At 37.7% G+C, this 13,779-nt stretch overlaps 1 protein-coding gene across 1 annotated transcript; it reads left to right on the top strand.

Annotated features, from left to right (window-relative positions):
* The first annotated feature begins 11,134 nt into the window (after positions 1-11,134).
* Positions 11,135-12,753, top strand: LOC142519413 (aspartyl protease family protein 2-like). Its single transcript, XM_075622418.1, has one exon. It carries the CDS (start codon positions 11,229-11,231, stop codon positions 12,645-12,647), a length of 1,419 nt encoding a protein of 472 aa, XP_075478533.1. The 5' UTR covers positions 11,135-11,228; the 3' UTR covers positions 12,648-12,753.
* The last annotated feature ends 1,026 nt before the right edge of the window (positions 12,754-13,779 follow it).

Raw genomic sequence — 13,779 nt, 5'->3', positions numbered from 1 at the left:
ATAACAACTAACCGTCCTTGAGTCCAGTTTCTTTTCATTAGGCTTGTAAGGCCTTGCCTCAGCTGGACATCCCCAAACGTGCAGATGCTTAAGACTGGACTTTTTACCCGTCCAAAGTTCATAAGGGATTTTGGTCGCTGCCTTAATTGGAACCCTGTTAAGGATATACGCTGCGGTCTTTAGTGCTTCTCCCCAGAGTGATTCTGGTAAGGTAGAATGACTGATCATACTCCTCACCATGTCCTTAAGCGTTCTGTTTCGTCTTTCAGCAACACCATTCATAGTGGGTGAACCCGGCATAGTGTACTGTGGAACGATACCGCATTCCTCTAGGAATCTAGCAAAAGGTCATGGACGTTGTTTACCAGAACCGTCATATCTACCATAGTATTCACCACCACGGTCAGATATAACGCTTTTAATCTTTAAGCCAAGTTGATTTTCAACTTCAGCTTTATAGTTTTTGAACACATCCAATGACTGTGCCTTTTCATGAATGAGATAAATGAAGCCATATCTTGAAAAATCGTCTGTGAACGTTATAAAATATTGTTGACCATTCCAAGAAGCCGAAGGGAATAGTCCACAAATATCAGTATGTATAAATTCTAAGACGCCTGAACACCTGTTGGCTTCAAATCTCCTTTTGTTGGTTTGTTTTCCCTTTATACAATTAACACAATTATTAAAATCTGTGTAATCTAAAGGTTCGAGAATTTCGTCTGACACAAGTCTCCTTATTCTCTTTTCAGAGATATGACCTAATCTTTTGTGCCATAACGCAGCTAAATTCTCACTGGTTAATTTTCTTTTAGTGTCTCTACTTGTTTGCAGGGATTCATTAAATGAAGCAATAACATCCAGAGAATAAAGATTATCGTATCCTGATAAAGATCCAGAACCAACCAATTTTGAATCGAGAAACAAACTGAATATTCAATTTCCAAAAGAACAAGAATAACCAAATTTGTCCAATGCAGAAATGGAAATCAAATTCCGTCTAAAAGACGGCACAACAAATGTTCCATAAAGATACAAATATATTCCAGTCTTTAACAATAATCTAAATTTTCCTATTGCCTCAACTTCAACTTTGTTGCCGTCACCAACATAGATGAATCTTTCAGCATCACTTGGTTTTCGGCAATCCAGGCAACCCTGCATAGATACACTGATGTGAGTTGTTGCACCAGAATCTATCCACCACGTGTGTCTAGGCACTGAAGTTAAATTAACCTCAGAACAAACCATATTCAGAAGCATACCTGTCTTAGCACGCCAAGCTTGATAATTACTGCACTGCTTCTTCATATGTTCATCACTGCCACAGAAAAAACAACCAGAACTTTGAGAATCACTAGAATTCTTCTGTTGTTTCTTCGGAGGCTGTGTATCCGCATCGTCCTTATCCTTTCGTTTCTTTCCTTTATCCTTCGAGGTAGAGGCATAATGAGCACTTTCTGTTTTATCTTGCTTCAACCTTTCCTCTTCCTGGACACAGTGCGAGATGAGCTCATTCAGAGACCAAGTCTCTTTCTGACAGTTATAGCTCACCTTGAACTGGTTAAACTGAGGAGGAAGATATATCATAACCAGATGCACCAGCAAGTCCTCAGAGAGGTCAAGCTTCAGTGCTTTCAACCTTGAAGCAAGATGAGACATTTCCATAATGTACTCCCTGATGTTGCCCTTACCCCTATACCTCATTGAAACGAGGCTTGCCAAAAGTGTACCAATTTCAGACTTTTCACTTTTAGCAAACCTCTTTTCGAGGTCTTGAAGGAAAGTCTTAACCGTAGCAATGTTGCTAGACATTGTGCCCCTGAATGTTTTTGGAATGGCCCTCTTCATGATCATCATACACATGCGATTCGATCTCTCCCACCTTTCAAACTCCCTCTTTTCATCAGAGGTACTCTTATCCGTAATGGCGGGAGGAGAGTCAACCCTTATCGCAAGGTCCAAATCCATGACTCCGAGAACTATCAATAAATTCTCTTGCCACGATTTAAAATTCGAGCCATTTAACATAGGAATAGAATTTATGTTGGAATGAATATTTGCAGGAGTCAAATCTGAACAGAGAACAAAAAAACAAAACATACATGCTCAACCAAATATCCAAATAAAATAATCAATAAATTCAAATAATGTAAACCCCCATAAACAGAATATCGAGCACTCCATTAATGTTTCATCTTTGGACAAAAGATTAACTTGTAAGTGATATTCTTGCGCAGCAGTCAAACACCGATAGTAACTATCATGTCAAATAACAATATTCCTTTATGGCCGATTTATTATTCACATGAAAAAATCGAACAACTATCACATGTTTACCACCACAATTGCATATGTGATTATATTAAATATTAACCTTCCTTTGAGCCGATCAATATTCATATAAATCATATATACCCAAAATCCTTTTGTATTTCAAAATAAAATTAATTTCCATAAAAGAGGTCACTTTGGCGACATTTTATTTCAATTAATCAATTTTAAAAATACATATAGCCTTATCAATATTTGAATTAATGAACATTTAACATTAACAGAATAAAACTGAACCAAAAAAAAATTAATTTTTTTTTCGGAAATTCCGTACGGATTGGGTCGACCCGGCCCGAATCCGTACGGGCGGGTCGACCCGGGTCCGTACGACCCAGCACAAATCTGTGCGGGTCAACCCGAATCCGTACGGGCCGACCCGAAATCATACCATTTTTTTTTTTTAAAAAAAATTTAATCCAAATTTTCGATTTTCCTCTAAAATATTTTGTTGAACAAAAACCGGAAGAAAAATCGAAATCTTATACCAAATCTTTAAATTTTACAACCAAATCTTTTTACTAAAACTGAAACTTTAAAAGATTTGGTTTTCAACCAAAATATTTTCCAGATCTGAAATCATATCAAATTTTTTTTTTCCAGATCTGAAGCCAAAATAATTTTCAGATTTGAAACCATATCAAAATATTTTCAGATCTGAAAACATATCAATATATTTTCTAGATCTGAAGCCATATCAAAAAAAATTTAGACAAAATTTTATTTTTCAGATCTGGATCCAAATAGTATCCAAAACTTTACACAAATCTCAATGATTCAAACATGAATGGCTCTGATACCACTTGTTGGGAAAAAACCCATAAATCACAGAATCCATCACGTTAAATCATTAAGAATTTGACTGAAAACTTAAGCGGAAGCGTACCTGAAGCCATAATCCTGAATTCTTTAGAACGTGTCTTGATCTTCCAGATCTACGCGATCTTTCCTTGAGAGAATTCTTTAGTTTCTCTTCAGAACTATTTTCTTAATGGGGGAGAGAATAGTGAAAGTGATAACGTGAGATCTGGGGACCATGACCCATATTTATAGATAAGGTTTATCAATATCTTTTGATATTTCTGTTTTAACCCATCATAAAAACAGAAATTACACTTATGTCTCTACACATTAAAGGCCACAACCCATTAGATACATTAAAGCCCAATAACCCGAAACATTAATTGATCACTTTATTTTGGGCTTAACTTAATAGACAACCCACAACACATAATATTCATATATAAGCCCATATAAATAAATTGATCCAACATGTGAATGTTCCCACTATAAACTTACATGTACGACTTGTTTTTGAGGGCGTATATGAGTTATCAATATTTTATTTTTCGATTTAGTATATCCTTTGATACCCTAGAAAGGGCTCGGGTCATTCTTGGACTCGGGCGGAAAGAGAACTTACACGAGTCAAATTCCAAATTGCTGGGAAGAGTAGAGCATGGGTAAAATTTGACCAGGGTTCTCCAGCCCGACCAGGGTGACCAGGGTTCTCCAGGCCCACCGGGGAACTTTCACCCGCGTTCAGGTTATCCGACCAGTATGAGTCACCATGCATCATTAGCATAATAATCAGTGCCTATGACAAGACCCGAACAGTGTCTATGCACTATAATCGAGGTCATCTTCTTCAGCAGCCAGGCAAGGAGATGCCTCGGCCCTACTCACCCCGGGCAACCAGAAGCTCGGGCTCTCATGCAAGCTCCCGGGAACTTTCTACTCGGGCTACCTCGAGAAGCGCACCACACTCGAGTGTATCGGTATGGGCAGTGTTATCTGTCAGAACTACATGGGTTTGGCGTGTCAGAGAAGCTATCAGAGGTAGGGTGGCTTGACAGGACGTCAACATCAAAGGCTATGAGTGGTAGGTGTACACGCAAGTCGAAGTAATCATGATATTTCCTCCTATAAATAGCATGTATGTTTCTCATTTAAAGAGGGGGGAAAAATCCTGAGCATTGGCACTCACATATATTCGCACATATATCGCCATTTTCTCTCATCTTCAACCTGCTGATTTAAGCATCGGAGTGGCTACGCCGGACACCCCTCCGGCGCCCATTCACGAGTTCCTTTCATTGTGTGCAGGTCACGATCGAAGTCATCTACTTTGCTCATTTTCCTAAACAACACTATAAATTATTGATTTGATCCGGTGGAGCATCCGACCCGGCTCACCCATTTCACCCGGATCGCATCATTGGCGCCGTCTGTGGGAACTTGAGCTCAAGACGTAGATATGCTTTCCATTCAAAAATAAGTCTGACCAGCTCGGCACTCAGATTTCATCTAGGGATTTTCATATGGGCTCGAAGCTCAGCAGCTATTCCGGATTGGCGTGGAAAAGTATTTGCTATGCGCTCAGTAGCATACAGCTATATTAGACACCTAATTTAGCTCAAACTAGAGAAGTTTCACTCTACCGAAAATAAATTCTGATTCAGTATTTCCAGGTTAGTGATTTGGTTTTTAATAAAACTAATATAGCAGGAGAAACAGAAAAGTTAAAAGTCCGGTAGACATGAGGCCCCGGCACATTCTTGAGAACCCGGGCATACCATGCCAGAACCCGGACAGACATGCCAGAGCACCCGGGCATACCATGCCAGAACCCTGGCAGACAGGCCAGACCACCCCGGCATTCTTATTTAGAGACCGAGAGGCATGAGGCCCCGGTACCTTTATCTTAAGCCCAGGGCACTACACCCTGGCTCGGGGCTCCGTACCTCGACCATTCCCAAGTCCCGGGACATGCTCCCCGGCCCAAGGCTCCGCACCTTGGTTATTGATAAGCCCAGGGCACTACACCCTGGCTCGGGGCTCCGCACCTCGATCAACAAAAAGCCCAGGGCACTACACCCTGGCTCGGGGCTCCGTACCTCGACCATTCCCAAGTCCCGGGACATGCTCCCCGGCCCAAGGCTCCGCACCTTGGTTATTGATAAGCCCAGGGCACTACACCCTGGCTCGGGGCTCCGTACCTCGACCATTCCCAAGTCCCGGGACATGCTCCCCGGCCCAAGGCTCCGTACCTTGGTTATTGATAAGCCCAGGGCACTACACCCTGGCTCGGGGCTCCGCACCTCGATTAACAAAAAGCCCAGGGCACTACACCCTGGCTCGGGGCTCCGCACCTCGATTAACAAAAAGCCCAGGGCACTACACCCTAGCTCGGGGCTCCGCACCTCGATTAACAAAAAGCCCAGGGCACTACACCCTGGCTCGGGGCTCCGTACCTCGACCATTTCCAAGTCCCGGGACATGCTCCCCGGCCCAAGGCTCCGCACCTTGGTTATTGATAAGCCCAGGGCACTATACCCTGGCTCGGGGCTCCGCACCTCGATCAACAAAAATCCCAGGGCACTACACCCTGGCTCGGGGCTCCGTACCTCGACCATTCTCAAGTCCCGGGACATGCTCCCCGGCCCAAGGCTCCGCACCCTGGTTATTGATAAGCCCAGGGCACTACACCCTGGCTCGGGGCTCCGCACCTCGATCAACAAAAAGCCCAGGGCACTACACCCTGGCTCGGGGCTCCGTACCTCGACCATTCCCAAGTAGGGACCCGTACCCTGTCTCAGGGCTTCGTACCCTAGTTATTTATTAAGCCTGAGAGACATGAGGCCCTGACATCTTGTACTTAAGTCCGGGACATAAAAAGGCCCCGACACTCTATTTTACATCCCGAGAGACATGAAGCCCCCGATGCTTTTACTGCCAAAATTAATTATCTTTCCGGTGAAGTCCAAGCATGACTAATCGGGACAGCGAGTATGACTCTAGCCCGACTATTTAAGGAGGGAGTGATGATACCCTGGAAAGGGCTCGGGTCATTCTTGGACTCGGGCGGAAAGATAACTTACACGAGTCAAATTCCAAATTGCTGGGAAGAGTAGAGCATGGGTAAAATTTGACCAGGGTTCTCCAGCCCGACCAGGGTGACCAGGGTTCTCCAGCCCAACCGGGGAACTTTCGCCCGCGTTCAGGTTATCCGACCAGTATGAGTCACCATGCATCATTAGCATAATAATCAGTGCCTATGACAAGACCCGAACAATGTCTATGCACTATAATCGAGGTCATCTTCTTCAGCAGCCGGGCAGGGAGATGCCTGGGCCCTACTCACCCCGGGCAACCAGAAGCTCGGGCTCTCATGCAAGCTCCCGGGAACTTTCTACTCGGGCTACCTCGAGAAGCGCACCACACTCGAGTGTATCGGTATGGGCAGTCTTATCTGTCAGAACTACAGGGGTTTGGCGTGTCAGAGAAGCTATCAGAGGTAGGGTGGCTTGACAGGAAGTCAACATCAAAGGCTATGAGTGGTAGGTGTACACGCAAGTCGAAGTAATCATGATATTTCCTCCTATAAATAGCAGGTATGTTTCTCATTTAAAGAGGGGGGGGGGGGGGGGGGAAATCCTGAGCATTGGCACTCACATATATTCGCACATATATCGTCATTTTCTCTCATCTTCAACCTGCTGACTTAAGCATCGGAGTGGCCACGCCGGACACCCCTCCGTCGCCCATTCACGAGTTCCTTTCATTGTGTGCAGGTCACGATCGAAGTCATCTAATTTGCTCATTTTCCTAAACACTATAAATTATTGATTTGATCCGGTGGAGCATCCGACCCGGCTCATCCATTTCACCCGGATCGCATCATCCTTCATATATTAATATCATTAGATCATGTAAATAGTACATTTTAAAAACCAAAATGCTTACGGGTTTCGAGATCTCAACCTCACCATTACACCAATAGATAATTGGCACATCGTTGTATCTTTATATATCAACAGATTCAACACTCTTCTAACCTTTTGAATTCTATTCGTGATTTCAAAATTCGTGATTTCAAAATTTGTTTCATATATTGAATCAAACAATACATATTTTGTATTTAATAATCACTAATTTTAATGAGTTATAATTATTTTCCGAGAAAATTACAATTTTAGTTTTGTAATATGACATGTTTTTACTTTTAGCTATATAACTTGTCGACGTTTGGTTTTCATTCAATAATTTATATATTTTTTGTTTTAGTCATTTTTTATCCGAAATCACTAAATCAACCAAATAATTTGATACTGATGTCTCCTACATTACTTATATAACAAGAATAAAATTTATATTATATACATTAAAATCTATTTAAACAAAAATATAGGAAAACAACGATATTTTCTTGTCATTTTGAAATATTGAGTGTCATTCTGTTTTATTTTTCTCGTTTGTTTAACTATCTCTTCTTTGGGAAGCTTGCTTAGTTAGATTTATTTTAACATGTGTAATATATGTTTATTATTGCTGCATAAGTTACGTAGAAAACCATCAATGTCAAATAAATAATATTCGGTGAGTTTTGTAATTACAGGCCAAAAAAGGACCAACACAAAAAAAATCCAATTAATTGTAGGAAAATCAAATTTTGACAAATTATATGAATAAAAAAACATGTCAACTTGTAAGATTAAAATAATATTTTTCTCCACGGAGTCACACGTAAAATGTTATGTTTCTAAAAAACACAACCAAAATGAAACTTATCAAGAAAAGTAATTGAACATATTTTATATTTCATAATTTTATGAACTTGTCGTCGTGAGTATGCTCTACTCTCTAGCACAAGTTCCTCGCTGTGATCGTGTAGACAAATTTTACTTATTTTAAAAAAAAATTGCACATATAGTAGCTTGCAATATGAACCACATTAATCAAGTACAAGTTTTAAAAAGATGAGTAAGTATCTTGTGAGACGGTCTCACGAATCTTTATATGTGAGAGATGTCAACCCTACCGATATTCACAATAAAAAAAGTAATATTCTTAGCATAAAAAATAATATTTTTTCATTAATGACCCAAATAAGATATCCGTCTCACAAAATATGACTCGTGGCGTCTCAAACAAGTTTTTGATTAAAAAAAACAAGCTCCTTTTGCACAATACATTGAAATTCCTAAATATACACTCTAGCAAAATGGTCGGCCCCTCGTTGAAATACTCAAACTTTATCCATAGTGGGGAAATAAATCCACAAACTTAATTTAGTGCCCAAATAATCATAGTGGAAGGACGAATCTCTGGTGTGTTAATAAATGGTTGTGTGACCACATCAATGATAAAAACAATTCTGAGAAACGAGACCCGCTTGCCCTATTCACCGCCGAGAGCAACTAACTCGGGGCCGTTTGCTTTCGGGAATCGTAGCTGCCAAAAAAATGTTTCTATTCAATTCAAGAAGCCCAATAGTTGCTCCATCATTATTGTTATTGTTATTCCCCCCACCCGTCGCTGGGTGAGACACTCCATAAATACCGTTGGTAAAGCCAAAAATTCATTGAAGAACATAATTATTTTCATCGGACCCGTGAAAGTTTATGGAAGATGCGAAGGAAGCTTGACCAGATCTGCAAGCATTGAAGTATATTGGGGTCATACCCCCCTAGTATTGATAGTTGTTTGTTGCGTGCGAAGATTTGTGGAGGCGATTAGGGTAGGGTGGGCCAGTGCTCTAAGGCCTAAGAGTAGTAGTGTATTGTATAGTATGTGTTAAAGTAGATTAGTGATTTTTTATGATTCATGTCTGAATTACTTTGGCCATCTTCAACCCATATCCTCTATTTTTCATTCTTATCCTTTAAAATAGAGATTCATGATCTCTATTTTTAAAAACCTTCTCCAACCCATATCCTCTAAAAATATTACAAAATACTTCATTTCTTTTTTTTTTTTTTCATTTTCAAAAACACACATATAATTATATAATTACATTATGTATTATATAACCGAACTCAATTAATTCGATAAACATAATACAATAAAAAATCCACATTTAACTTTATTGTTGTTTGGGTTTTTTAAATTGTTGGTGATGTCTTTTAATTATTTGTGATGTCATTTAGTATTGTCTACTGTTTATCATCTAAAAAAATCGCATGTTTATCAAGTTAAATAAATTAAATAGACAATAAGTGTTTCTAATAAATTATGTTATTAATTTTTGTGATCATTATCTTATTTATTATTTCCATTTCATGATTATTATAAACAATATACTTATAATTAATTCATGAAAATAATAAAACAATTAAAATAAATTAACTAAGTATAAAAATTATTTAACATTAAAATTAATTAATTAAATAATTTAAAATATAATAATATAAAATGAAGCAAAACAAATACATAAAAATACAAAAGGACTATTTTGCAATTGTTATGATGACATTTCAGTAATTTGGTGGAATATCTATATGAATAGTGATCCTCCAAAAATGGAGGATCACTATTGCAATCTCCAAAATGAAGATTGCATTTGGAGTTGGGTTGGAGCACCAGCCACTTGTTTGACGAAATAAAGTACTATCTATTCTTCATCTCATTTATATAGTGCATTTTTTTTATGACAAATATATTTATTTAATATTTAATAAGTTTGGAAAAACTCACAGCCATTTTTTTAACGATCATGAACTATCATCGATTTTGATCTTCATGCGCAATTACTAATAACATTATTTACATTTCAAAATGATTTCTTTCGTTTTCACCAACACTCAGAGTGTTGGGGAAGACGAAATAAACAAAACTCAGTTGGTACTTACACTCTAAGAATTTAAGTATTAAGTCTGTAAGTTCTGAGTTCGAATGTTGAGAAAAGCGAAAAACTCAATTTAAGAAGTTTGGTCTACGATGGCACCAGACCCAAAATTGAAGATTTCACGTTGTCGTTAAAATTTTAAAATAAATTAAATAGAGATAAAATAGGATGTATATTTGTAAATTTATATTTCCAATTAATTTTCTTAATATGTGTGGAAAAAAAAAACAAGCTTATATAATTTGGTCAAAAACTTGTGTGAGACGGTCTCACTTAGTCGTATTTTGTGAGACAGATCTCTTATTTGGGCCATCTATGAAAAAATATTATTTTTTATACTAAAATTATTACTTTTTATTTTAAATATCGCTATGATTGACATGTCTCACAGATAAAAATTCGTGAGATCGTCTCACAAGAGACATACTCTATAATTTAGATGAAAGAAATATATTATATACATTTACAAATACATGAGGTTGTCTCTCTCTTTATTTATTGAAATACATACGTTGCATAACAAATTAACAATTATTAACTACGGTTTTTTAACAAGGTGGTTATAAGTTTGCTATAATAGTGTTGAGGTCGAATTCACATATTTTATTGCCTTGAATCTTATTCCGAGTAAAATTATTAGAATAAAGTTAGTTGGAAATCAAGAGCGATTAAAATCGATAATTGAAAAACTATAAAATTTAAATATTTAAATGGCATCAGTATTGTCATCATAGTTATAAGGGGAAACGACATAATCTCATTTCTGTATCTAATTTGTCACAAAAAAGTACAATTTATTATAATATTTTTTAAAATTGGCGATTGATATGTTTGGAAAATATGTATATATTAAATTGAAAAATCAAATAAAAAAAGCAAAAATTTGTTTGAGACAATCTCACGTATCGTATTTTGTAAGACGTATATTTTATTTGGGTCATCCATGAAAAAATATTAATTTTTATGCTAAGAGTATTATTTTTTATCGTGATTATAAGTAGGATTGACATGTCTCACCGATAAAAATTCGTACGATCGTCTCAAAAGAAACTTCCTCAATAGAAAAATGCTATTTTATTTTTTCGTGTTGGATTTATCTCTTAACAAATTACGTCATAATCTGACAAATTAATAGGAAAAAAACAAAGAAATACAACAAAACATAAATATGCATGCCTGGAATGGAAATCTTGAACCGCCTCTAAACACAATCTATCTGAAAGAGAGATCGAATCCGATAGATTTCTCCCAAATCTCACACTTAGTGAAAATGGAAGGAAAATTTCTTCTGTTCCTTTTCCTCGCCATTTCTGTGTCTGTTTCTGCTGCTCTTCAGCATCAAACCTTTGTCCTCACCTCTCTTCCTATACCTGATCTTTCGTGGCTGACCCAGGAAAACCTGGAACTCGAGGTTGATGATAAGGCCTCACCTGAATCTGAAATTACTTTCTCACTGAACTTACACCATGTGGACAATCTCTCACCTGCTTTGAATGCTACGCCGGAATCCCTTTTCGAGTTCCGCCTCAGACGCGACGCCGTTAGAGTCAAAGCACTGTCCACGGTTGCTGCGGCCAACGCCTCAAGAAACACGCCGTTGTCGCGTGATTTTAGTAGCTCGGTGATTTCGGGACTTGCACACGGAAGCGGGGAGTACTTCACTCGCCTGGGGATAGGTACTCCTGCGAAGTATGTGTACATGGTGCTCGACACTGGAAGTGACGTCGTGTGGATCCAGTGCTCCCCCTGCAAGAAATGCTACAAACAAGCTGACCCGGTTTTTGACCCGAAGAAGTCGAGTTCCTTCTCGGGAGTCTCGTGTGGGTCTCCACTCTGTCGCAGACTCGATTTTTCTGGTTGCACAGCAAATCGGCAGAAATGCCTTTACCAGATTTCGTACGGCGATGGTTCTTTCACTGTCGGAGAATTTTCAACGGAGACATTAACATTTCGGCGCACGAGGGTAAAAAAGGTCGCCCTTGGTTGTGGACATGATAACGAAGGCCTGTTCGTCGGCGCCGCCGGTTTATTAGGCCTCGGCCGTGGAAAACTATCTTTTCCCACTCAAGCCGGCCGCCGATTCGGTCATAAATTTTCCTACTGTTTGGTGGACCGGTCAGCTTCCTCGAAACCGTCGTATCTCAGGTTTGGTGAATCCTCGGTCTCAAGAAAAGCCATCTTTACTCCATTGGTAACGAATCCGAAGCTTGACACGTTCTACTACGTCGGCTTGAACGGAATCTCCGTCGGAGGGTCTCGCGTCCCGGGCGTCACATCGTCGACATTCAAGCTCGACCGGAGTGGCAATGGTGGAGTGATAGTCGACTCCGGCACGTCCGTGACCCGGTTGACCCGACCCGCATACGTTGCACTGAGGGATACGTTCCGTTCGGGGGCATCGAACTTGAAGCGGGCCTCGGACTTCTCCCTCTTCGACACCTGTTTCGATCTTTCAGGGAATACGGTGGTGAAGGTGCCGACGGTGGTGTTCCATTTCACCGGCGCTGAAGTGTCTCTTCCAGCGTCGAATTACTTGATTCCGGTGGATAGCGAGGGGACATTTTGCTTTGCTTTCGCGGGTACCACGAGCGGGTTGTCCATTATTGGAAATATTCAGCAGCAGGGCTTCCGTGTTGTTTTCGATTTGGCTAGTAAACGGGTAGGGTTCTTACCCGGGGGTTGTCTTTAGAATTAAAATAAGTTGTCCTATTTATTTGATTTAATAATGTTTAAAGAATTAAAAATGGATCTGGAATTATATTTAGGGGTATATTGGTTCTAAATTTTTAATAAATTTTTTAGAATTAAAAAGTCTAGAAATATTCAATCTATACTTTTAAATATTCTATAAAAATTAGTGATATTCAACATAATCTTTTATAAAGTTTTAAAAAGTCACGTGAACTTGACTTTTAAAAACTCTAAAAAAATATATAGATATTCAAAATGTCAATAGACTTTTACTAACATAGTAGAATTATATTAAATACAAGAATTAAAGTCTAAGGTGCAACAATAAAATATAAAAAAATACCTTTGATTCAACTTAAAGAATTGGACGTACTTTTTAAAAACATATTTTTTTATTGCTAACAATAATTTAGAATCAAAATTATTAACATCGTTCATTTTATAAACAAAACTTCCCTTTTAAATAAAACAATTATTCTAAATTGAAAATAATTTCGTATTAATTGTTTAGTGTTATTTGATCAAATTAAAAATAATAACAATACATGCAATACGTGTGTATCTTTTACTAATATATATAATGTGTGTGATTGATACATAATTTTAAAATTTTATTAACACACATATATAAGAATAACTATAATAAATTAAATATATTAAAATTTTATAAAGTTACCCTAATTACAAATATTTTAACATTCTTATTATTTATTTTCAGGTACAAATAATTGTCTTGTTTATTTTTTGTTTGATATATTGTCAAAAATAATTGATATATTTTTATACAAAAAAATATTTAAAATGGATGATATTATATTAAATTTGATTATTTATTAGTATTGAAAATTATTGTTATGTATTTTTAAAAAAAGATTAATTATTTAAATAATGTTGAATTGAATAATTGAAATTTAACTTAAATAAATTTAATATTAACTTATTTATTGTCTTTCGTAGAATCGATATGCAAAAAATATTACATTAAGAGGCAGAAAATATTTGAAATAAATAAAAATTTATTCACGTTCAAGTATTAATTCAAATAAATTTAAAAAAAAATCACAATAATAAAATACAAAATCCATATGATTCTATAAAAAAGTTTACAAATATCAATAAAAATCATGTAA

This window comes from Primulina tabacum, chromosome 11 (genome assembly GCF_025594145.1).
Source record: "Primulina tabacum isolate GXHZ01 chromosome 11, ASM2559414v2, whole genome shotgun sequence".
Lineage (NCBI taxonomy): Eukaryota > Viridiplantae > Streptophyta > Magnoliopsida > Lamiales > Gesneriaceae > Primulina > Primulina tabacum.
The sequence above is the reverse complement of the archived record's forward strand: the minus strand, read 5'-3'. Positions and strand labels throughout refer to the sequence as shown.

Coding starts and splice junctions, on each gene's coding strand:
- LOC142519413 (XM_075622418.1), top strand. CDS start 11,229: ATGGAAGGAAAATTTCTTCTGTTCCTTTTCCTCGCCATTTCTGTGTCT.